Below are 26,919 nucleotides of genomic sequence, written 5' to 3' on the forward strand. Positions count from 1 at the left end.
GGTTCAAGGATACTTTAAATTTAAGTTTTTATTCGTTAAGTAATCTTCAATATGTTCCGAATAATTGAGCATAGACAAGTGTCGTGTCATAGTTTATTAATTTTATCTGTATAAGAACCGAAGATAACGATTAGATCATTTCATCAACTGTATTATTAGATTCTTCGAGTTTACGTTATAGTAACAGTTTATATGCAAGTCATTTAATTTCATTATGTATATAACTGAACTTAATTTTAGTTTGTTAATTTGGCAATTTTCTTCGAAAGTCTTTGATATAAGAATACGCATGTACAGGACGAAATTAATATTTGGTACATTTATCCGACTCTTATTTGTTAAAAATAAGTTTTCAATTTTGATTGCTTGTACAGAATGTTACGAGGTGTTTGTACAAAACATTGAGACATACATATGTAATATTATATAATATATAGAATCGACCGTGCGATGATATTAAAGAATGAATACTCTATGTCAGAATTATTACAAGAAACACGACGCGTATAAATATTATAAATACAAATGTTAGTTAGATGTAATTACTTGATAACAAACTATTAATTACTTATAGAATGAATGTGTTAATTAAGTCAAGCATATAATTTCTCTCGAATGTATGGTATACGTTTAGTATTTATTCGTATTTCCAATCTAGTCCAATTGATATTAAGGTAAACTGGTATGTAGATTATGTTTACTTCCTATGAACGACAAGACACAGTCGATTTATGTATAGCAAGCAATTTCTCTCGTTTTTCAAAGTGAGTGAGTCGGAAACAAAAGAAGGATTGTGTAGTTAATGACGCAATATCAACGAATACAAGCATTGAGAAACTGTATTATAACATTTTGAGAAACATACAAATAAGAAATAGATAAATACAAGACAGGAAAGTTTTTATAATAATTAACATTTTTAAACATTTAATTTGTAAATTGAAAGAATTGTTTGCTTCGAAAATGTATAAGGAAGTTGAATTGATGAATTAAGTATACAGATTAAGATTTGAAAAAAGCAGATATTTAGAAATATGTGAGCATTTGAACGTTTAGATTCTAGTTAATCTAGTTTAGATTCTAGTTAAGTTTTTCGTGAAAAACGATTAAATATAGTTGTAAAAACTTTTTGTCTGACTTGTTACGACTTTGAAAAATTATGGAACTCCTCGCAAACATAGATCAGTTTACAGCTGTTGTATCGAATCATATTAGGCTAATTATAACACTCTACTTCTGATTCAATCAATGTAAATAATAATCTTCTACTTCTAACGGCGTTTTAAGAACAAATAAAGTTTAAAAAATCAAAGTATCGGAGATGTAAACATTCTTGGTAATTAATTGCAAAATTCAATTATAGTTACTATACGTTGTATAACAAATAAAAAAATATATATAAATGATTAATTTATCGATTATTATTGTTTTACTATTTACATTTTAATTCGATTAGCGAAATATATTTCTGTGAATTTTTCCTTTTAAAGAATTCGACTTTATCAAATTCTCCAGCATTGAATATTGCCAACAGTCAAAGGATCACAAATAATTATGGCATTACAAACATATGAATGTAATTAAATGTTCTAGTTGCTGTCACTTGACAGTTTAATTTTGTTTTAATTCGTGTTACGTTAATTTCAAGTTTTATTAAATTTCTTTTCAAGAAATGTGTTTATCATGGTTTCTGGAGAAGATTGTTCATATACAGACGCAACGGAATCTTCTAACATAACTTCTCTGCAGACAGAATCTACTTATTCGGTTAATGCCAATGTTAAGGAACCTCTTTGTGACCCTGTGAATAGAGAGGACGATCCTTTTCAACAACTTAACTGTAAGTACACCAGGAATTTAAACATTTAAACAGCTAGAATTCAGGTATAAATATCGCACTTATTAAGTTAAAGACTGTAAATGTCGAGAGATACATTCAGCTGTACACCACGGAGCATCTCTGGAACCGTGCAAGAAAGATTCACCGAAAGAGAAGAGTTTGGTGGAGCCGTCTTCAAATCCATGTTTATGTCACGGTCACAAGATGTAATACAAGTATTTCCATTCTATTTAACAATTATTAATTAACCACATTTTTTACTTTCTAGCAGAACTTATACTTTACCTTTGAAGTACAGAGATGGTAATCACATCAGCCTCTTAAATTATTTATCCTATCACTAACAAGGTGACTTCTTTGATTTTTGTTTTATATTTGCAAATCTCATATATTCTTTATTAATTTAAACGCATTGCGTTTAATATAATTTATTTCAGTTAATACAATCTAAATGCTTTGCTGATTCTTTGTTTTTCGATCTATTTCCATTTCACTCGAAATATGGCTTTTTCAGATAAATCACGACTATTTTGGTGTCCCTTTAAGTGGAAGTGGCCAAGGAAGGAATACTTAGAAAGTAAAGACAAATCATACAAAGTGAAATTAACACCAAAGAAATGTCCCCATTATGCGGAGGTAGAGCACAATATACACATTAATAGAATAACATTATTTTATTTTTCTTTTTATTCTTAAGTACGAACATTAAATATAAAAAGTATATAAACAATTGGTATACTTAATGCGGATAACAATGCACTTCATTTAGCCCTTCATGTGCTGTGAAATATCAGAAGGGATACCAAATAAAAAGAAACACGATGCGCCAGAATCAGTCAATACACCACCAAAGACGGAAAAGAAAAAAGTAGAAGTAACTGAGAAAATTGACATCTATTACTTCGATCATGGGAACTCTGCGTAGGTACAACCATATATTTCAATAGATTTCTTTTTATCATTTATAATTTTTATTATGCAGGCAATTGCTCTTACATAATCGTTCGATTTTATATCGTCTAACAACAAAAACCAGAAAAATACAAGCATTTAGTTTCCAAATGACGATAATTAAACTTAAAAACTTAAGATTTTTCGATTCTTAAATTCTAATCAAAACGTTATTGTTAAAAATATATATAAAAAAAAAATAGATACAAAAAACAAAGTTTATATATATATATATATCATCGTTAAGAAATTAAAAAAAAATAATTTTGACCATCACGTTAGCTATTTTACAGTCGTACACGTTCGTTAAAACGTAAGATCCTTCACAATCTTCACAGATATTATCAAACGACGGATTCACCGCCGATATTAGCGACCGAGAAATGCGCCGAGAAAACCGACCAAGCAGCGACTCGCTTTTGGGCCGAGATATTTGGGACTATTCATATCGGCACTGCTTTCATCACAGCGTTTATTCTACAATTGGTTCGATTTATACTTTACAGTATAATCCGACCGCTGACTGTGGGCATCTTGCAATTGTTGGCGGACTATTTTATAAAACCTCTATTGTCGATTGTGTTTAATGCCCTGATACAGCCTGTATTGATATTGTTATACAATATTGCAACGTCTTTCAAGGATCTTTGCGAGCCTATCGCAGAAGCGATAGGGCTGTTCCTACGGGAGATTGCACACGTGTGTGCGGCGATTCGAATCGTCGAGGTGAAACAGGGTACCGCTCCCTCGGTTGCTTGCACTTGATGATCGAATAGAAGAAAGTGTGAATTCTCAATGACGAAGAAGGGAATAAGGTAGCAAACTCATAATTCCTTCTTACGTACGACTCGTAAAAGAAATAGCACCATGCAAATGTTGGTTTAGGGAAGTAGCTTCGGAATCTCTGTTTCCAAACTATTTTAATTGTATACCTCTCTACCCTATATTGTATCTGTTTTTCATTGTTTAAGGTTCAGAGGTGAAAAAAGGACGACCTATTATATCTAAGTGATTGACATTATCTTGGTATTTGAACGATTATGAAGGAATCGAGGTAAAACTGAACCGTGATTAAATAGAGTAAAACAAATCTAACCCATTAAGATCCAAGTGTGTTTGCTAAGTACAGGCCTTTCTATTAGGCATTGTTATTTAGAATATTTACGAGGCAATATTTAGAAAGAAGAAAAAACGTTGCGTTCTCTTGAACTTGCGAGATTCCAAAACTCTTTAAACAGCAGATATTGTATCGACTTAAAAAAGGATTTTGTTGGATCCCAAAGGGTTAAGAAGTAACTAAATCCTTTTATCACATGTGCTTATAAAAAAAAAAATTAATATAAAGCGTAATTTGTGCGTATGAGTGGTCACGTCAAGCAAATTATAAACTTCATCCGCTGACTTTCCGTAGATGATGATAAATTATCTGGATCATCGATTCGAGAAGGCATTGTCCCAGGATACAATGATGTGAACTGTAGAAGATTCGGGAACAGCTCGGTAGCAGCTGTTCGAGTTTCAACGAATATAACACATGCCTTAACACCAGGTATATATTTGGTATTATTTAAACTTTACAATATTATCATCAGTTTCATTCATTTTGTTATTTTTTGCTTTTTTTCTTTCTTTTTTTGTTTTTACAGAACAAATTATCCTCTTATAGCAACTAACTTTGTCAATAATAATTAATAATCATCCTTCGTCTCTTTCGTATATCTTACTGTTTAATAAATTATGTACAATCTCACAAACAACAAACGGAGGAACCTAATTACATCATGTAGTTGTTCACACTTCGCTATGTACAGGTACTACTTGGTTTTTACAGAATTGCGCTTTCGCTCCACCTGCGTATGTAGTCGTTAATGCTTAAACTCTGTCGTTCGCATATTCTATTTAAAAAAAACAAAATAGAAAAGAGAAAGAGAGAGGAGGGGAGAGAAATAGTAAGAGAAAGAGAAAAAAGAGAAAGTCAGAGAAGAGAAAGAATAAGGAAAGAAATAAAACGCCTATCGTCACCTAGTCTCAGGAACTGCAACCTCTTGCTTTCTGTGCATTGCGATCTAGGTGGTTGTGGTCGGAGTCTCCTGGATGGCTAAGGTCTGTGATGAAGGCGCTGATGATGATGTCGAGTCACCTGCAATTACGTGGTCATTCTTAGTAAATGGTAATTTAAAACGCATTAAAAAACGTTATATCATTTTAAGTATATGGAAATTCACGCGTCGAATATTTTTGCAGGTGCGCGCGTAATAAGATATTAATAGTTATAAATGTATAAGAAACGACTGCACCGAGACTATCCATTCGATAAAAGCGTTAAAAGGATCCAATAATTTCACCAATGAATCGAAGAAATATCCTTTCTATAATTAAACAACATCATCAACGTGTCAAAATGGCTACGCGTTCGAGGCTTATCGTTTTGCCTGTGGTTAATCGAGTGACTGTTCTATGTAATATCGTGAGATTTTAGTAGGTCGTATCATTCGTAACGCTAATGTTTCTTCCTAAACCGTGGTAATCCTATTATGATAATATAACGTTCCCGAGTATTACATAATAATATCGATCTCGGTAGGTAAGCTTACCCAAGAGGGCAGCTTCTAAGTCTCCTAAGATCTCCGTTTCCTTGGGATCGATAAGGTTGAAGCGTTGATTAAGGAGCGTGAGGTGGGCAAATACACAATTGAGGTGAGCGTGCAACCCCAAGAGTGCTACCTCTCTGAAGTGGCAGTGGTAAATGTGTGCCACCACATGGTACAGTAGCCGCAGGATCTTACGCACTATCGATTCGAACGAGCTAGGAAATTCATTTGCTGAAACATTCAGGAAACGAACCAATTAATACGATTATGGTTTCGTCTGCATGTCGGGTCCTGTGAAATCTTGATACCACTCAATGTACTTAACTACTCGACTTCTGACTGCATGTCGCTGTAAATATAGCTTTATACTCTACTCTGTTTATTCATTTTTTAATGATAGTTTATTGGATTTTCTAAAACATGAACTACGTGAATATTAGTGCGCCGTTAGCGTTCTTACAATTTGAAGAAAATGTATTTAGATGCGACGCTATAAATAATCTGTACGTTAACGGCGTGTCACGACTATTTAGTCGCCGTCGTGGCAAGGTAAAACAGATAACTTACCATATTTCGTAGGAAATATAGTTTCGTCACTAACGGTGCGTTGTGTAAAAGTCATAACATAATCTATATATTGTGGCGCTGCCACTCTCGTTTTCTTCCCTTTCTCATCAAACCACAGATAAGTTCTGAAACGATAAGAAGGCGAATTACATGAGTGCGTAATAACGCCCGGCGGAAATGGTAGAAATGATAAAAATAAAGGAAAAGGAAACAGATCGAGGACAAGTAGAAAACTGTTCAAAGAATAAATCCTTCCTCGTTTTTTCTACCTTTTCTTCCTTTCTTTTATTTCTTTTCTGGGTCAGGGCAAGCATTATATTTATTGTGGACGTTTGAAGTAGATTTTGAAAGCGGATAATGTAGAATTTACTAAGAATTACTATCCGAGATAATTTATGTATTTACTATATGATACATTATTTATTGGTGAAATTTATCTGTTCCGTGAATTTCTTATTTAGAGACTGTGGAAATTAATGCTATAACGCGGAATCTTTTCAAATAGTATATACAGTTCAGTGAACAAAAATTCTTAATAAACACAGGAATAAACTGTTTAACTTTTTAAATACTAAAATTACGAACTTTTTATTTTTTTAAATATTGTAGAATAACTTATAAGTGTATATATAATAACAAATGTCCCAAATTAGTTTCATTTCCATTTTTTGCGACATCGATATTCATCCTATCTTTTTTATTTATATCCGATTCTATTTCTATCATCGATCATAGGCCTAGTTAAAAAAAGCTGTCAACGATCACACGTTATAAACTTTAATTAAGGTTAACACCTCCAGTCATGGAGGAGCAATCTGATGGTTAACGCGTGGATCAATTTGTTCATGTATCGTGATTATTAGAACGTCTTGCATACATCGATAAAACCAAAAAGAGAAAGGTAGTTGTATTAATCAAATAGTAGGAAAAATTCCAATGAACTTAATTGGTAAAATATTGTACTGGAACCGTGTCATTAGTTAACTTTATAGAACATGATAGTTGTGAAATTATGAAGTAGAGCATCAACTTTCAATTTATAAGGATCTGTTACCTCTATCTTGAATTAATTTTGTGTTACTAACTTTTATTATACGTCATCTATGATTATTTAAAAATGTATCGCTTCATAAACAAGATTTTTTAACTGAATACAATGTAAATAACATAATTTCTTAACGCAGTATCGATTCGTACAATTTATTTACATTCAACGACTCTTACTGCTTCGACTCATCCAAAAATCGTTCAATGTACATTCTATTTATCCCCTCGATAGCGCACGTCCAAAATCAATTGACCACTCAAGACCATTGAGGAGTGCTTGTTCAGCCATAGCGTTTAACTACTTCGTCGCTGTATCTCTTAATTTTTTCTCGCTGCGTTTACCTTATTTATACGATCCTTTGCCTATTTTTTTTTTTTTTTTAAGTAATTTAATATGATAGATAAAAAATGTAATTTAATCGCTTAGAATCAAAAACCTTAAGATTGCAAGAATTGTAAGTTAATTTGTTGGATCGACATACGATTATTATTCGTACGATACGTACCTTAAGCCAGGACCGGTCATATCGGGACAGCCCGTCATCGTGCAGAACTCGGATATCGTTCCGTAAACGAGATTGATGTGATCGAATAGTGCGAGAGTGTGAGAGGCCAACCATTCGTTGTAGTCCAAACCGGGTGGTAAATCGACCAGCATCCTCAGGTCCAGCTCTGGCAGCTGCCTTTCAAGGGCCGCCTCCTCGAGGTACAATTTCGGATCCTCTGTAGTTCCCGCATCCTTCTCCTTTCGTCGGGCTTTTCTACGAATAGCGTGAAATCGCTCGTTTAGTTTCTCTTTGACCCTCCATCGCACAACCTGCTACCAATTGCCCAAGTAATAAAGCATATTATTGCTTAGCGTAAGGGTTTCGTGTGTCGCGACCGATCTAGCCGAATATCGATCTCAGAATGGTACCTGTGAGTTTTGATGTGGCATTAAGGAAGAAGGATTTGTAAGAGGAATTTTGTTCTGGAACGATTCGTTAATTTTAAATCATAGTTTTAGTCGAGGAATATTACAATTGAAAAGTAGATTGAATATCGTTTTTGTTCGTGTTCGTCATTATTACGAAAAAATATGGTAATTCGGCGTTCAATGTGTTCAATGTTATCGAGGAAATGTGAGAGTGCGGGTTGGAAAATTATGTTTCGATATGATAAGGGATGGATGATACGCTGTCCTCGGATGTGAAAAATGACGAATGAAAAATATTGGTTTCATTGACGGCCGTGTCAATATAAATAGTCCTTTTCTTATTGTTGATTTAATGACGCGAAATTGCACAGTTGGCGTTACAAATATTTGATTTTACTGTTAATAAAATTGCTGGTGATTACATTACAATGTTTTCTTTTCTCTCAAATAACGAATAATCTTATCTAACGAGATCATCGAAACTGGTAAAAATTAACAGACCTGAGAAAGAAATTCCAAACAATGCATCGTGCCCAAAAGCACGTTCGGTCGAACCTAACGGCGAAATTTCTCATTTCGAATCAATGACATCGTCCACCGTCATATTCACCACGATTATACACCACGATTATACAAAAACCGTGTAAAGGACAACCGTGCTTTCTGCGATAAAAATTCTTCTAGTGGAAACACCGAGGCTTGGCCGATGAAAGAAAGCGATGAAAACGCATTTTGCGAGCCTCTTCAGTACCAGAATAGTCAAAGGAAGAAAAGTAGGTACATGGAAGAGGGATGCAGCCGCGAATTCGACGTCTCGTTACAAATGACTCCTTCGATCTGTGTTTCGAGTACGCGTTATCGGCGCACCGATCGTCGAACTGAACGGATCTAGAGCACGAGAAATACTCGAGGGAGAGAGAAGAGAACGATAGTCGAGGATCGTTTTCGAGAGATCGCCACGCGAGAAACTTTAACTTGCTGCACGCACATCCAGGGATACGGGAATAGAAATCGTGCGCTCTTTTTGCCGCATTTATCGACTCCCACTAGTTTTCTGTTTTAAAGTAGTTTTATGTACTATCGGTTGCTCCAGTAAACTGCGAGTTGAGTGCTTTCATACGACAAAAAGAGAATTGTTTATCAAAAGCCAGCAGGTATTTACCATTGAATATGTTACGAATGTAGAGATTATTACCAATTGCAGTTCATTGATTACGTTTTCATCGCGAGTGGAAGTTGTTCGACCAATTACTTTTTTCTCGTACAATTTTGTTTGTTTTCAGATTATTATTTGACAAGACATGCGATATCGTATTCACTTTTTACAGCATTGCATATTTTGAATAACGTAATCAATTATTGTTAATATTGTTCACTGTTGAAGAATGCTGCATTTCGTCTTCTTATATTTTACATCATTTCCTTGACTTGGATTTTTTAATTGTATATTTATACATATACCTTTAAACAGAGATAAATCGAATGGAAATTGGATGCAAATGATACGAATCTTCACGACCAAAATTTAAAGCAATTTCACTTGGAAATGCGACCAACAACCCAGTTCGTTGTATGAATGTCGCTAATGGCTGAAAGCTCCATAATTGAAGTAGTGCAAAATCCATTTTCACCATGCAACCGTAAATGTTACTCGTTTCACGTATAATTCCACAGAAGTACGAGCTATTTCTATGCCTGATATATAGTACATATGTTCATATAGAACACTGCGGATGACACGAATGTTCTACAATTTCGACTCACAGTTACCAAAGTCATTAAGGTCAAAGACAATTATTACGAGTTACTACGTATTATACTACGTTAACAATTTCAGAAGCGTTAAATCTATTTCGCACAGAACACCGTTGGGTTGAAGGTGGCCCGAAGCCAGGGTTCTCTTCCGATTCTTAATTAATGTCAAATTTGAATTATACAACGAAAGTTGCATATTTACAGAGAAAGGAGACGTTCGTTCGTTGGCGGAATTTCAGGCAGCGAATGTTAACGGCCATCGCTGCACAAACGGGTTAGGTAGCGGTAGACGGTCTCGAGGCTGGCAGAGATTACGCGAACGCGAATGAACGTTGTATCCGCATGAAATACGAGCCGTTTCGGTAGGTGGTGTATCGTGCTCGATTGCAGCCCACCGCAGGCATTAATGCACAAACATCTTGCACTCTGTTCATCTCGGCTCAGGGTTACAGCCGCCTGGTCTGCGAACAACGAAGTTCGCCACGGCCTCTAGCTTTCTACGATCCTCATTCTACCGAAGGTTACGTTCCGTTTGTATTTGTAGACACAATGTATTTGTCAACCAGCGCGCGAAATTACCCGGTTGAAGTCAATGCATACGTATTCGGCTAATCACCGCTGAAAAAAGAAACACCGCCAGGACAAAACGGAAAAACTTGCAACCAGTTGTTATCCAGTGGGATCAAACGTTCGAAACACTGCGCTTGTCTCACCGCGTGTTATTTCGGTAGACGTGATTCGATTAGGCAATCGTTTCTCGTTTTTGTTTCGTGTTTTGTGGTAGCGTAGCCCCTTCTTTTCTCTGTTTTCTCTTTTTACTTTTTTTTTTGTAAGAAAATTAGAATTGATAATACAGACTTACGCTTAACGTTTTATCGTAAATGGAAGGTAAGAATGAGTAGTAAGGTGATACAGTGCTCAATGAAATGTAATATGGGCTCTAATGTTTAATGAGATGTAATCTAGGGTCTTTGGTGTGAAACTAAGTTTCCACGTAGTAATACGTTGTCTTTTAAGTTACAGTTAAAGATTATCTAAATTGGTATACTTTTCTTTGAATATGAAACAGTAGCGTGTTCTTCCTGTTCCGAAGGAGAGGAATTTTCCATATTATAACACCGTCCCTTTCGTAAAAGCTGCTAATCGCTAATATAATACTGTTGTATATTCGATGAACAAACGAGAGATCGTAAGTTGCCAATATAGTACTACATTTCTATCGTAAGACTCGTGTCGCAATGCGAGAACCAAGAGAAATGGCTATGACCTTGTTTGTCTTCGTCATAGATATATTATACGATTGGCGAGGTCTTAAAACAGCTTATTTAGCTTGCAATTCGTGGAACGATTTGATGTTTGCAAATATCGAAATCTCTATGATAGCAAATATTTTAATGCAAAACATAGCGAATATAAACGTCGCTGAACCGAGCCGGCAGCACTTTTAGAACACGCGAGAAAAAATTCACTTCCGGAAATTAATATTTAACACGATATTCTCACTTTTTTTGCATAAATCTGACAAACTTTCTACACAATCAAAATTTTGACGCGAGAGCAGAAAATCGTTCTTGTTTGGTAGTATTTCATTAATCTGGAAAGCATCGATTACCGTGCAAACAGCAATAAGCGAGTCGTGAAGCATGGTTTGCGACACATTTTAGATTAGGTATTATTTCGCACGTTGCATCTTTGATTATAGGGCGCGTGGCATGTGATTTGCCTGAAATTACATTCCATTGATTTCGGTATGAATGAAGACTAATTATCGAGCTGGTAGTCACTGGCACGCGACGTTATTCAGCGCTGGTCATTTTAAATGATCTATTGATACGTTATCATGCGACTGATTTATGCGAACGACAGAATAATCGATCTCAAAAAATATTCTCATGATACTCGATATTCGATGATAATTAAAATAAATAAATAACCGAAGGAACGAAAGACGATGAAAAAAGTAAGATAACGTTCGTAGTAATTTACAACATAGATATAGTATGTTGATTTTATCACGATAAAACAATTTGCAAATGTAATTGAGGAAGGAGAGATAATAAACCTTATTTCTCTGTTTGGGTTACTTGGAGAGCAGAATAGCGAGACGTTTCACAGAACAGGTCTGAGGTTCCAAGCGAAGAATAGGTTTTCATTAACGCGCATTTTGAACTCGTAATTATATTTTGAGCATTTATTATACGCGAAGAAAGGCAAAACGGAAGCTGGCCACAAACTATTCCCTGGACGATCTCTTTTGATTTCTATAACCTCGATTCTGAATGAATTATTACCGCGAGCCGCTTGAAAATCTGCTTGGCATAATGCGCTCCATGCATTGTTTTGGCCGCTGTATTTTTTCCACATAGATTTCCACAAGGATACAAATATTTTTATAAACTAATAATTCGTACATATTCTGGTACCTTTGTTATCTGTGTTCAAACCATGATCTAAGTGTCGAGTAATTCGTTAAAAAAAGAAACGGCCGAAGGTAATCGATATGAAACGAAAGAGTCCTGTCGCAATCAATATATTCGTGGAATCGGAAGAACGTACTATACCGATACGTCGGTGGAAAACAAATTAAAGGGCAGCGTGTAGCTGAAAAAAGCAATTTCATTCCCGGGATGAAGGACAATATTATGTTGGCCTAAATGCACTTTGTTCGAAAGGTCGCTCTTTGCCGTGATTTTCCCCGACGTTTCTCCTGCTACCCATCCTCTTGCATACATCGTCAGCTCCCGCGGCGAATTTTGGAACACATTCAAGCTCATTAGCCTGGTATCGCTAATACTGCCGGCAATATGTTCCTACAACGGCACCGCATTCGCGTCGATTCTCTCCTTGATAGTTACGCGTAATGAGGATATCAAGTGGGAAAAGATCGATAACAAAGTATTGTACGTATAATGTGGTGGCTCTCGAAATCCACAGCCAAGGTTAATTTTATTATATCGTTACGATAAAACGTCTTTGAAAGTAAAGATCCACCGTAGCAGAGTAGCGTATATTCCTACAACATGTTACTTTATTAAATTGTTTGCAACAAGAATTACAATGCACCGAGAAACATTGCGATCTAATATTCGAAATTGCGTACAATCGTCGTCTACTAATATACAGGGTGGTTGGTAACTGGTGGTACAAGTGGAAAGGGGGTGATTCTACGCGAAAAAGAAGTCGAAAATATAGAATAAAAATTTTTCGTTTGAGGCTTTGTTTTCGAGAAAATCGATTTTGAATTTTCGCTCGGTACGCGTGCACTTTATCACGTCTCGTTATAGCGGATCTCACTGTAGATCGTTGTCTCGATGGAAAAATTAAAAAAAAAAAAAAAATGTTTATTCTATATTTTCGACTTCTTTTTTCGCGTAGAATCACCCCTTTTCCGCTTGTACCACCCGTTACCAACCACCCTGTATACTTCGTTATCTGATACTTATTTGAACACGACGAATAAACTTTTCTTGAAAAAAAAGAAAAAAAAAAAGAAACTATGGCTGATGTTCACGGAAAAACGTTTCACTCGGAAGTAGACTAAATAGTCAACCGAAAGTGAAGTGCAGGAAGGTAAACTCGCACACGGTTTTCCGACAATCGCTAGAGCCGAGCGAGCTTGTTTCGAAATGTGCACTCACGAGAAGAGGCGATGCACTTGTGGCCGCCTCTTCTTCTGTCCGCTCGGATGTCTCGTAATTAGCAAGTTTCCATCTGGCAGCCCCGGAAATTTCACGATGCTTCCTAACTTAAACCGAAAAATCAAACTCGTGGTTTAATGTAGGTTACACACGCACGGTAAACTGGACAGCAAACGAGATCGTTTTAACGTTGATTGAAATTCATCTGCAATTTTAATCCTGACACCGGTAGAGACGTATTTTAGTTTAAGAGTAAATGCATTAATCCCATTCTGATCTAGGGTAACCTACCTTAACCGAAAGGAATTTAACATACACTTGTTTCAAGGTTATCCAAATATAATTCAAAACTGAATTCAATTTAATTCGTCCTAATTGAATCTAAGCGAGACGAATCTAACCTTAATTCAATTTCACTTTACCTAATAAATGTCTTTTAACGTCACGCGACTTGGAAGTTACATAAACTACTCTATTTATAAGAAGAAAAATTGTAATTGTAATTTCATCTTTTTTTTTCTTTTTTTTTTTTTTTTTTTTTGAATGAAACGTATCGTCTAATTCTATTTATAAACAGAAAAATTATAATTGTAATTTTATCTTTTAAATATTTTCGAAACTAAATTACATTAAAGAAAAACGAGAAACCTACTCAACTCTTACTTTAATTCCAACCTCAGTATAATACCTAAAAATATTCTCTGCTTCGAATTGCGTTTAATTATAATTTATATTATGTATTTCTTCAAATTAGATACGGATCGACTGTATTTCGATAAAATCAAGGTCCCTGAAACTTAGCCAAACGATAAAATATATGTCCAACTGTCAAACGATAACATATGTTCCGTACGTGTTAATTAACTTTTAGTAAAGCAGAGTCGAGGCAACTTGTTTCGATTCTCGATCCAACAATCCTTTAATCCACGTTTAACTACAATGGTGGCCATGTTATAACTTGGATCTAACTGCCAATGGTCTCCAGACTATTTCGTATAATACCAGCAATAAGTAGGCGATTCGAATTATTCGAGTTACTTCGGCGAAGAACGAATTTACTTGTAAAAATAGCGTAAAATACGAAGATGATATTTTTTATAATTAAACTGCACGTTAAACATTTTCATTAAAATCAACAGCGTCAATTTTTAACATGTCGCGGGATAAATTCCTAATAAGGTCGCGGGAAAATTCTGCGATGTATTTTTAATTGAAACCTGTGATTCATTTATCAACGTTGCGACAAGACGCGAGTCCGCTCTTTGAATGAAAACGATGTTACTTTTTAATTAGAATTCACGGTTTCTGGCATGACGACGATGTTATTACACCAGCGCTGGAACCTCTGGTTGCCTGCGAATTTCAGACATATTTTAAAACGTAGTTAATCGACTGGTTTTATAACTGTGAGAAACGAGATAATTTGATCAGAATTTTACTTCTGCTTGTTACTGTAGCTGCGGATGGAGTTTGAGTTATTTAAGAAGGATACTAACATAAGCAAGGCGGTTCTACTAACACGTCATCTATAATTTTTCATCACGACCCTTAAAAATTTAACGCTCAAAGGACAATTCTTGAAGGAGATACGCTTCTTCCTTTCATATCCAATTGTATAACTTAAATTCGATAGATTAAGATCAAATAAGAGAAAATCGACTAGTTTTCCTCAAATACGAAAATATTTTTTTGTGGTCGGATTTAGAACAAAGACGAAGACAAAGACAGCATTACGACTCGCAAACTCGTCGATATCACAGTTAACCCATGTTCTACATTCTACATCTCTTCATGAGCAACGACTGCTAATCACATTGTGCACAGAACATTACATCTTTAATCGACTAGCACCGGTTGGCTAATCAGATTAACGAATTATCGGATTTGTACAGGAGCAAATGGTCTTTACGAATAGCTCCATTCAATTCGCTTTTAATCTATCATTTGAGTCGTTGGTCGGACATTTTCTTATTGCCGTTTTCTTCGTTCTTCCTCTCCTAAGAACAAATGAAGCTTCTTCCCGGACAAAAGTTAATTGATTAAAGTTCCTTTATTCCCGCCGCATTCCTCAATCGAATCAATGCAATGGCACATGTTTTTTCACGCTCAACTTACAAACTTTGCTCGACTTCTGCTACGAAAACAGGAAATGAATCAACGTTTGATTAGAACCGAACGTAATCGATTCATTTTTCTAGTTTCTTCTCTCTTCTTCTTTTAATTTCGATTTTGCATGTTTTTCTAGATCGCCAGATTCTAGGTCGTCGGATTCTAGGTCAACTGATGAAGTAGTTTATTTGATTTCTATGTTTTTCGAATGTGCTATAGATCTTCAAGGCTGCGGTGAATTTGATTAATGATACACCATTGTTTGAGACAGGTTTTACCGGTAGACTTGACAATTTTGACCAGAATTCTTTTAAAAAAGATTGATACAAGGTAAAAATTTGTTATCTATTTATATCAAATAGAACTAGAAGTTAATTATGAGCACAGAATACGAATGATTATTTCGACAAATATTTCTGACGAAGAATCGTTTTTCAATGTTCAATCCTTTAGCGAATACAAATATTTGAAAAAAATAACGACAAGTTAGTTCGTACCTCTCAGAGACTTAATAAAGTACGTAGAGAATTGAGAGATAACAAATAATTGCAAATCACAACAAAAAGTGAAATAAAAAAAGATCGTGAACTGTTGTTCGAGAAAAGTGGCGACGAGTGTTTGTTCGATGTTTTCATTTTGTACCTGAACTCTAACAAGGAATTGTGTAATCATTTTCCTGTTAGCCGCTAAAATGCTCTATTCGCATGCAGTATAACCAGAGAGCCACAAAATTCAGCCACGTCTACACGGGTCAAAGCATCGGTCCTTTCCTCTATATTATAGAAGCTCATGCCACCGGAAAGAAGCTGCGTTTGTTTGGAAAAAACTGGCTGAACTTGCTCTTCCAAATTGATTCCGTTGACCATCCTCCGCTTTTCGCTCTTTCGTCATTTTAGTTATTGCCAGTTTTGACCAGATATCGCAAAACAATAAAACATCCAGTCGCCGCTAGAAACTACGACAGAGATGAAAATATCTGACTGCTCGAGGCCAACTGTTTATTAGTTTATTATCGTATCGAAGATCCTTATCCTTCCATTTTTTTTTTTTTTTTTTAATATCTGTCCATCTTTTTCTCTCTTAATTCAAATTTGTTTGGTTCCGAAAGCTTAAAAGATCAATGAAGAAAAATGGCGATAACTGCGACTCTTAAAATTCAGGTTTTCCTACACCTACCTTGTTCGAGATTTGTCGATCTAATCCAGATGTCTTCTCACGTGATATATTAAAACAGAACTATGAAAACTAATAATATTTTATTGGCCTCGAGCGTTCAAAATATTTAATCTTCGTAACGATCCTTATTTCTACTCTATTTATCTAATGGAAAATCGTTCACTTAAACATTTTCTGGTAACTTCCATTAAATTCCTGTCGATCAAGATCGATCTGGACAATGTGAACACTAGGTATATTTGAAAAATTCCATTCGACTTCAAACCTTAATAATATAAAATGCCGCCATAATAATGCGATTGGATTTTCTTGCGCGCTCTCTTTTTCCTGCTTAATCGCCACCGGCCACTGCTCAAGCGTGTTACCGACTTATCTTTCTTCGCCGGTTCTCGGTATACGTTGCAAGTATGTATTGCATTTATGCGAGTCAGAAAAACTTGCGTGTTCTAAATCTTTGAATGATGTATAGCAGTTCTTCTACACTGTTTGAAGATATTTCATTAAGTTCAACGTACGCTGTCGTCTGACTGTGGACTCACCATTCTGAATTTTATTATAACACTGATACGTGCAATGTAATTCTTTTGCACAGAGAGAACTAAAGAAATGATACAATACTATTGCGTCTAAATCAGTTCTGTAATGTTGCATAAATAAAAATTTCAGATACAAACAATTTTTATAACAAAATCTTGGAAAAGATCATTTACAAAAGATCGAACGAGAAAGTGATACATTCGAAGCAACGATAAAAGACCGACGAAAAAAATTGACGCGTTTAACGTGATATTAGATTACAAGCTCGTAACGATAATGCACGTTTATTGACGAAGTAACACACCTAACTTTTCCAATTTTAATATCGTGTAACAAGAAAGGTTCCCTTTCCCGAACGAATGTACTCCTATTTTCAGTTCTATTAAAATTTGTTTCCAGAGATTTTCAAAATTATTGGCTGCTGCACTTCGATATAATGTTTGATCTTTATGCCGAATAAGCGACGGATTTGAAATAGAAAAAAAAAGAAACCTGGAAATATATTATACCTAACCTAGACCAGCAAAGCGTTAAACAATGAAGAGTTCTCGATCTTCGATGCTCAATCAGAGAAGTACATATGTATGCCATGCAATAAAACATAACGAACAATTTTCAGCCGGCCATACAGAGAAATATATATATATATATATATAACAAGGTAGATGAAAAATCATGATACAATCGGAAGTAAGACAATTTTTTTCATAATAAAATAATTTCTTTTCATGAATTCGATGGTGGCGTTATCCTATTTCCGGTTGCATCGGTGTTTCCTGTTAATCCTTCGTGCATAGTATAAAAATAAAAGACGTCGAGAGATAATATCTCAATAACTATGAAATTTACGTTTCATTATACTTTTTAATGTACAGAGTATTAAATACTTAATCTTTTAAAGATATTTCTGTTCTCTCGTATCATATAAATTATAATGAATTTCAATGTAAAATACCAAGACACGTTCATGCCAAAGCGAGCGTAATAATACAAAAATTTCTATTTTTTGTAGTCGTTGAGATGTTGACTCGCAACAGCTTTAATTTTACACCATGCATATGCAAAATGTCTCCAAACGGCGGACACTGGCTTGTCTTTGAATAAGAAATGCAATTTGCATCACAAAAAGCTGCGACAAACATTTAGATTAAAAAGATATCTTTATGACAAGGCTAGTACGTTATATTTCACTGTTACATTCAAGCTAATAAAAATATGTTATGTAAAATTTGTCAGGGCGTAGCAGCCTTCTGATTCTCGATATTTCACTAGATAATGCAGGGATGTAGCATTTAACTGCTAAAAATAAGTTTTTAAAAATCCGTCAATGATACAGATTGCACGACTCGCGGCTCTTTCTCTATTCTTTCTCTCAGAAACTTCTTGAAAGTGGAACAGTTCCTACAGCTACGTCTTCAAATTACTTCGAACTTTAGTTTTTACTTATAATCCAAAAGCGACCACATTGGTTAGACTCAAGATAGTAGGATGCTACTTCAAATTTACGTAGAAGGTTCCACGATCGTTCCACTTAAACAAAAAGAAAAAAAAAAAAAAAAAAAAAAATGACATAGAAAATTATCAGAGAGACTTTCTGATAAAACATTCTACCACAACGACCTGCCTAAGCCCGATTATTTCAGTGAACCGTTCTATACGTAATGTATAATTTAATTTTACAATAGATCGTTTGCTGATAATCTTCCTTCTGTTTCTACGATGTTACACTCGGAACTTCCGGTATGAGAAATACTGGCCTAACCTTAAGTCGAACTCGATTTGTTCCCTATTTCCATAAATAGGTGGCTAGTAGCCATTTACTACTCAACGTCAAGCCAGAGCCCTCTATGTCGAAGACATTTCCGTACAAGTACACATGTGTACACGTACAATATTTAAATATAAACATATATATACATATATATATATATATATATATATATATATATATATATATATATATATATATATATATATATATATATATATATATATATATAGATATATAGATATATATGTATGTACATAGAGATCTAGAGACGAGATGGAACTAGACGGAGGGACTCACGCGACAAGCTCGCCGAAGAACCTGATCTTCCTGTGGCAGGTGTCGAGGAGGGAAAGACGCGAGGAGACGGTCGAGCTGGTAGCAGCGCCGTGGTGGACCGGCGTCGGTGGCGCCGACAGGGTCGAGGACGTCGAGGCGGAAGAATCCTGGAGAACGACGCGCGCCGGCGAGCGCAGCATCGCTGTCGTCGTGATCGTCGTGGTTGAAGACGATCTCTTCGGCGCCCCGTCCTCGTGCCCGAGGATCTTTTCACGTACGCTGGGTATGCACCAAATCTTGTTCGGTTCTCATCGAACACCGGCTGCGACACCAATTATCGCCTGGTGTTCTCGTCCTTGGTCAATCCCAACAACTATCCTCAAACTTCACCCCTCCACCGATAACAACTACTCTGTCTCTGTTAATTCTACTCCTTTCTTTTCTCTATTTCTCCTTTCTTTTCTTTTTTCTTTCTTTTTTTTTTGTTTCCGAAAATATTCAAAGTCTTTTTCAATCGAAATTGTTTCACAGTTTCTGTCCGAGCAAACGATTCGTCTTAATGCATTTTTTTAGGACTGTTCGATGAACACGAAGTAATACACACGTTGTAGAGTCGTTGTCTCGCTGGCAGATCCATCTGTTCCGCGCAGAAACATGATCGACGCCATGTCTGTAGTTAGCGTGGCGCCACTATCGGTCCAAGATCAACGAAGAGGGAATCCGGTCGCGGTGACGCGTGCCAAGTCCGTCTCGATTATCATTGAACTTGAGTCGCTCTCGATTCGCGCGAGCTCCAGCTGAACCACAGCTTTCTCTCTCTCTCTCTCTCTTTCTCTCTCTCACACTCTCTTCCTCTCTCTCTTTCTTTCTCACTTTCGCGGTATTCTGGGGGGAACAATCATTCGCCGGCGTCTAAATAAAGAGTCCCCGCTTGCGATTTCGACCGAGAAGATTTTAGTGCACCGTACCGACGATGCCACTCCAATCTAAGCACATACTCACCCCTAAACGCGTGCTTCCTCGATCGAAATCGAAATCGGGGACACGTTTAAACATCGTTCAAACACCTTTCTACGCGAATTACCGGATTTTTTATTAATCCGGGTAACTTTCGTGATCATATGGCACGATGCAATTCACCGAGGTAGCTTTAAAATGGTTTCGAATAAAACGAGTTTGTACTTGTTGGATGGCGTTTGAGAGGGCTGATAAGATCGGGTAATGTATCTTCATGGAACGGATTCGTTTATTCGATGCTGGAATTTAATGATCGAAGATGACGCTATTGTCGTATAAAAATATCGCTTTTGCTAACATTTATGCATGGCATATCGTTGAACGTGAAAGGATTGCGAACACAGCTTGACGTTATATGTAAAATTTGATTATTCGATTGTCAAATGCACGAAGAATCGAGACAGTGATTATGGATGAGATATTTTTCATAACAAAAGTATTTTTGGGCGAATTATTGGAAAAAGAAGCAATGCGTAGGGTAACAGGGAAAAGAAGAAGAAGAATTCTATGTTAATGGCTTGCATTTGTGGAATTCTTCGAAGGTACGAAAGCATTTTTATCCTACTTCGAGCAGATATGAAGTATGCAGAATGAATGGCTCCAGAAAAGTGTCGTGTGAAACGATTACTACATATTTCATTTTTCATATTTCTGCGCAGACATGTGGTGCAAAATGTAATGGACAAAGCACGAAGATGTCTTGGGATAGCTTCGAATAAATATTCTGCTTGCGAATAACAAAGGAGAACGTATAATTCATTTCTTCCTTTATATCTTTTGGCAATGCAAAGTATGGGATAAGTAAAAAATCTCGTCAGTCTATTTACATCCGATTTGTTTAAGTTTAGGCTTTTCTATATATAAAAAAAAAAGGAAAATCCGCGGAATAAGAAATCAGTCAAGAGGATACTCAAATACGTGAGAAAATCAATGATATACCGTATCGACGTGGCAATGAAGGCCGTTTCTAAGATTTTACGTAGACTGGTGCTTCGAGTTAAAAATAACCGTGTTATAAAAATAAATATTTTTAAGACACGTATTTATTGTTCGCTTTGAGATGTAAAATATGTCCTAACTTTCGAAATAGCACTTCCTATATATACAATCGCCTTCAAAATAAATTTAAATACATTTTCACTTTGATAACATGATAATCGATAACTGTCAATTGTTGGATTAATTTATTCAAATTAAAGAAATTTATTCCAGTAACTCAAATCTTGCCTAAAAATCCAATTCTAATTATTTCGTTAATATTCAACTCTACCACGTTTCAACTCTAACGAACATTTTCGATAAGTTGTCCGAGAATAAGTCAGTTCAGAATTCAGAACGAGTTTCGCGAGGCATCTCTCATTTCAGACAGGACAACGTCCTCTGGAACGATCGCGAGGCTAAAAACGCTTGGGGAGACAAAAGAGAGAAGGTTCGGTTCTCGAATGCGAGCGCGTTCCTTGCCGAAATCGAAACAGGCCACGAGGACGATCGCGATTACGACTCTTCGCTTGCTCGTTTTCTATCCCCCTTCTCTAGGGTAGAAATACGGCGGAATTTTTAGAATATGCGCCACTGGACCACCGCCAAAATTCTCTGTGCAACTGACTCACGGATAGCTCCAAGATCCTCCAAGGATCGCGAGAAGTGTGTTTATATGTCTCTAAACTGAAAGATATTGCGCTACTGACCTTAGAACCGTGTGTGAAAATTTTAAGAATTTACGTCCTAATTAAAAAATCAAGTTCGATCGAAATAAAGAAAAGAAGAACGGACGATTGAACAGATGCAGCAGAAACACGTGGATAATTTAACTAAATATCGAAATTAAATTACTTGTTAAACATAGCGAGATTCAGATATTATCAAAGAAATGAAAGTGTGCGTAGTAAGAAAGAGGGATAGGAAATGCAATAATTGGGTCGAGATTGCTCGATGGCTCTTGGTCGCTTCGTTTGTCCGTATATCGAGATAATCAAATGCTATAAGAGACAAATAGGTAGGATTCAACAGAAATGGCTGTAACGGATGATCTGAAACAACGCATTGAAGAAGCTATTAGGGTAGCAAGGCCATTGCAATAAAACCACCCCTCGATAGATCTAAAGCTTAATATGGGATAAAGACTGCCGCTGATCAAGGTCTCTAGCTGGTTCGCATATATCGTTATAATCGACAGTTTGACATTTAGACATAACGCGATCTACCATTAATCACGTTATAAGAATAAATTTAATTTGTACTCATTACCCAGTATCTTTATATTTCAGAAATTTTCTTTCATTTGCTTATCTAATACATATACAGTTGGATTTACATAACAGTTAGAAATAATACTAACATGGCATCACTGCATCATACGATTATTTATTCTCACTCGTCGGAGTAAATTTCAATCGATAGAGCGTCTCTAGTTGCAATCCAATAAACAACCGGTGACCTGATTGAATTAGTCATGAGAACGTAGTTCACACACCACACCCATCTTGCATTCGCGTGTGTGTTTTAAACAGTCCTTTCGCTGTATCGAGTGAAAAATAGTCTAGCGGTTTGTGCCAATAATACCGGTAAACCTTCCATGTTAACCGAACCTTGGTGTAGACCGTTTCCGGTAAAAGCTTTGGATTTGCCAAATGTCGAAAAGGTTTTCAGGAGAAAATACTCATACGATAGCAATATATTATATCAACGTTTTTTTTAAATATAATAAATTGTTTTGATATGTATTTTTAAATATCGAATAAAGTGTGTAGTAATATATATATATATATATATATATATATATATATATTATTATATATTTTATATATATATACATATATAAAAAAATAAAAATAAAACACAGAAAACATCTGCCGTATTTTTCGAACTATTATATTTCCATGGCTTTACACCTGTCACAAATTTCCCACATGATATTTAACAGATTTCACACTATTAGAATTTCACGTACGGCTTTTGATATTGTACGCTTTGAATATTTGCTATTGCATCGAGTTACCTATGGAAACGGATGAAGTCCCAATATGCGAAGTTAAACTAAATAAAGTTCCGGTTGGTTCGATAGGAAACCGCAATGATGTAACGCGGAAGTATAAATAGAATTACATTCTCGCAGTAAATTAATAACAACGTTTAATTGATAAGTTTTATAAAACGTGACGTTTCTTCCGTTATCTATTATTTAAAATCGATAGTATAATTTTATGGAATTTTCAACAATTTGTCTAGAAGGGAAAAATTCTTTTGCGAATAAAAGAAAAAAAGATCGCTCTCGCACTTTCACGATCTTAGACATTTAAATACATTACGGCGTGAATTATTCCCACAAATATATTGTCAAAAAAAAAAAAAAAAAAAAAAAAGAACGTGGAGCTCATATTCATATCGCAGAACGTCTGGAAAAGTGTATTCTCACTGAAAGGCTGTTCAAAGCATTCAAATAATTCGCTTTCGTGATTCGGAATCGTGGCACGAATACCCACCCGAACTTCCGGAAATTTATCAACTCCTTACACACTCGCAGGTATATTTCACTGTATAACCAGAGTTCCAAGACCAGATATCATTCTTGGCTGCACCAAATATCAGAAAACTCAACCAATCATTTGAACGTCGCGTGCGTGGGAAGCTTTATATTCCACTCGATATATTTCCATATTCCTTCGCGTCACTGTTTCAATTCCAACGACTAAAAGATCGTTTTTCGTTACGTGCATAAATAAATATTTCTGCGAATCGACCGTACGTACTGCTGTAAGATTATTTTATAAACGACAAATGTTACTTTTTATGATTTATATTTAATTATTATTTAAGAGAAATATTCTGTTCAACTATCCTTGATAAAGAAATTCATTATATGTAAGACAAAGTTCGACGTTGTATTATCAAATTTGATAAAAGAAATTATTTATAAAAAAAAGGTTGAAATAAGAATGAAAGTGATGGAAAATTAGAGCGTGTCAAAGAAATCTTGTTCTTTGATAAAGTTCTGCTACTTCTGAAAGTACATTAACCTAATTACAAGAAACTGATATCGCGCGAGCGAAACGCAGAAGTTAACCAAGACAATGTCTCATCGGAAGATTTCTCGACCCAGCTGCGTTTAATATTCACGATCCACGACAAACAATCCTCAAGACATTGAACTACATTAACATGTTCCCTGCCAAATGTTCTATAGTGTTTTTTCTCGCCTTTTTGATAATATACAGTATATTTTATTTGACATGATCACTCCAGATGTTCCCATTGCCTCTAGTAGTACGAAAACATATGAGAAAATGGTTAATGAGAAAGTACAATGTTAAAGTCGATAAATTATTTCTGTCAAGATGGCGTCATTTCAGATCTCAAGGTCACCATTCTTTTTTTAGAACTCAACTATGAATATTCTGCCGTATCATAATATGTACTCATGTAAGTACAAGACACTAAAGGTGTATCAATAATATTCTTAGAGGGAACAAACACCTAAATGTTTGTGGATAATTTTCTCAAAATTAATAATTTTCGAACTTTGTTGCATATTTGAAATTCCGCCAAAAGAGCGATACCTACTCTATTGATACTGATATTTTATTTATATAAACCCAAATCTGTGGGAGATCCAATTAAAAAGAAAAGAAAAGAAATACGCCAGCGAGCGAATCGTCCGATTTAACGCTAATTCTTCGAGAAAAACATAAGACTGTAAGTTACATACATCTATACCCGAACGGTCGCAACAGTCCCGATTATTTCCTCAGACGTTTCGCGCGATAAAACCAACGAGACATTATTTACGAACGAAATATGGAGCTTCATAACCGGCCGCACGTTGTACCGTGGTTTTCTTTTTTCAGGGTCGAAATAATACACAATGGCGTTAGGCAGTACTCGTAATCCGTGGCTTCCGACTTATGTGTGCGAGGAAATAACGAGCGTGCATCGAACGTGCGAGTACACTGGGATCGTAAATTTGGCTCGATTTATTGAGCCCTCAAGCGCGATTAAAGAAATGACCGCCGAGTTCCGAGCATCCGCGATATTTATCGTCTGTTTTCTTGCGCAGTGCGATTTCTTGAGGATTCGATCCAGCAGTACATAGAAGTTTGCTTAATTATTTGGAAAATTGTCAGAGAAAGATACGATCTAGAGAAGAGGGAATTTTCGTATGCACGCGACGATGATATGATATTGATGTTTCGGTTTCCGCTGAGGTAAAATTGCGTTAGTTTGTACAATAGCGATGATTCTTATACTGTTGGTAAGTTTTTGCTAAATTAAATTTCATTGTCAGACTGATAGGTAAATGCAATAGCAGTAGAATGATTATTTAACAAAATACTATTCAATGTCGCTGTCGCTGATAAGATTAAAAACCACTTAAAAGTAGATACAATAATGAATAATAAACGTTTGCATTGAATTACGAAATATGCGTACATCGTGTGTGTGATAACGAGATAGTAAACAAAACGAACTAATATTTCACAGTGTATTTATAGTATTAACTATAGAATAATATTATAGAATTTGTAATCAACACCCTATGGCAAACATATGGAATATTCGATACATATTGGAATTCTGAACAGTACATTTGGACTATATTTCATACGCAAATACGAAATAAATATTCAAATATTTAAAATTCATAAAATTTGTTAACAGGTAACATATTCGTATTGATAACGTCAGGACGACAACAAAAGAAATAAATTTTCGTTTGCAGCGCAAATATATTTTTTTTTTCATTTTGAAATGATGAAAATTTTATCCCAGCTTCGAATATTATTATAAAAAATACAAAATTCATGCGATCGCATTGTAAGTACGAAAAATAAATATTGGAAAAAAATTAATCGATAGGATGTAATTGGGAGCTTCGCTTATCAACACGTGGAAATGTTCATAAATGTATCGAACACATGCAGTATTTTGAGCACGAATTGTGCGTCATCATTTCCTAGAAATTTTGTACGCACATACGTAACTGTATTTCTTCTAATACGTGACATTTGATAGAACGTTCCACTGTTCTTTCATTCCCCACAAGTTAAATTAAAGCTAGATTACCCCGTTTCATTCAGCTTTATCGCGTTATCAACGGATGAAAATTTCAATTCTTTTGGTGAATAATTCAAACGAAGATTAACTTTCATGTTATTAATCTATTATCGAAGTTAGTCTTGCAAAAGGAAATGCAAAAAATCAGTGAATGAGATCACACGTAGGTGATCGAATAAATGAATAGGAAGACGTACTATGGTTGTTCGATGCATGTTGAAGCGTGCTAACGTGTAGGAGTCGATTTATGAGAATAGATTTGCGTAACACAGTTGTTCACATTGTGAAAAACAAGACTTTGTGTAACGCTCCATATTCGTGTTTATCTTTTCGCTCATTTTATAATGTTCTGCTCCGTGAAATGAAATTATCATATTTGTCAATAGCTGTATTATTCTCTCGCGCTTTTATTATATTCTACGGCTATGGATCGATAAAATATCGAGGAATAAAAGAAAATAAGATTCCAAGGAATATCAAAACTCTGATAAAAGCGAACGCAGGAATGCTCGAATCTACCTCGACACGTGTTTTCGCCAGACAACACGTGTAAGACTTTCGAATCTCGGTAAAAAACGTGGATAGAGAATTTACATAACGAAAGGGAAAACGCGATAAAACGCGTTTTAATGCAGTCATCGTAATTGGATGAAGGGTATTAAAGATGTAACGGGCGC

The 26,919-nt window shown here is 35.5% G+C and overlaps 2 protein-coding genes across 11 annotated transcripts in view; one reads left to right on the plus strand and one right to left on the minus strand.

The window, feature by feature from the left end:
* Positions 1 to 1,482: 1,482 nt before the first annotated feature.
* On the plus strand, positions 1,483 to 3,763 carry LOC138189981 (uncharacterized). 2 transcript variants are annotated; one of them, XR_011176172.1, is made up of 4 exons: positions 1,483 to 1,576; positions 1,671 to 2,046; positions 2,112 to 2,188; positions 2,355 to 2,609. XR_011176172.1 is itself a non-coding variant. In XM_069132347.1 (3 exons), the coding sequence occupies exons 2-3, from the start codon at positions 2,616 to 2,618 to the stop codon at positions 3,554 to 3,556; spliced, it is 573 nt and encodes a 190-aa protein (XP_068988448.1). In that variant the 5' UTR covers positions 2,122 to 2,188; positions 2,355 to 2,615; the 3' UTR covers positions 3,557 to 3,763. The 2 variants fall into 2 exon arrangements, 1 of the variants encoding a protein (XP_068988448.1); XM_069132347.1 differs by lacking the exons at positions 1,483 to 1,576; positions 1,671 to 2,046 and adding an exon at positions 3,130 to 3,763 and having other exon boundaries at positions 2,122 to 2,188; positions 2,355 to 2,761.
* A 563-nt stretch (positions 3,764 to 4,326) lies between these two features.
* Positions 4,327 to 26,919, minus strand: part of Mob2 (MOB kinase activator 2) — a 64,969-nt gene continuing 42,376 nt past the window's right edge. For 3 of the 9 annotated variants that reach the window (XM_069132337.1, XM_069132339.1, XM_069132340.1), the window contains exons 2-6: positions 19,196 to 19,811; positions 7,503 to 7,757; positions 5,950 to 6,074; positions 5,386 to 5,613; positions 4,327 to 4,931 (exon numbers count right to left, since the gene is read on the minus strand). In XM_069132337.1, coding sequence (XP_068988438.1) covers positions 4,858 to 4,931; positions 5,386 to 5,613; positions 5,950 to 6,074; positions 7,503 to 7,757; positions 19,196 to 19,374 — 861 coding nt within the window. In that variant the 5' untranslated portion in view covers positions 19,375 to 19,811 and the 3' untranslated portion in view covers positions 4,327 to 4,857. Of the gene's footprint in view, positions 4,932 to 5,385; positions 5,614 to 5,949; positions 6,075 to 7,502; positions 7,817 to 7,912; positions 7,949 to 19,195; positions 19,818 to 26,919 lie in introns of those variants that run through there. The other 6 variants (XM_069132346.1, XM_069132344.1, XM_069132343.1 and 3 more) reach the window with 5 other exon arrangements.

The sequence above is a fragment of the Bombus flavifrons genome, chromosome 2 (assembly GCF_040668555.2).
Source record: "Bombus flavifrons isolate JBK064 chromosome 2, iyBomFlav1_principal, whole genome shotgun sequence".
Lineage (NCBI taxonomy): Eukaryota > Metazoa > Arthropoda > Insecta > Hymenoptera > Apidae > Bombus > Bombus flavifrons.

Bases quoted from the DNA above. Each gene is read 5' to 3' on its own strand.
- LOC138189981 (XM_069132347.1), top strand. From the start codon at position 2,616: ATGTGCTGTGAAATATCAGAAGGGATACCAAATAAAAAGAAACACGAT. The intron at 2,762-3,129 runs GTAGGTACAACC...CAATCTTCACAG, and splicing joins TTCGATCATGGGAACTCTGC to ATATTATCAAACGACGGATT.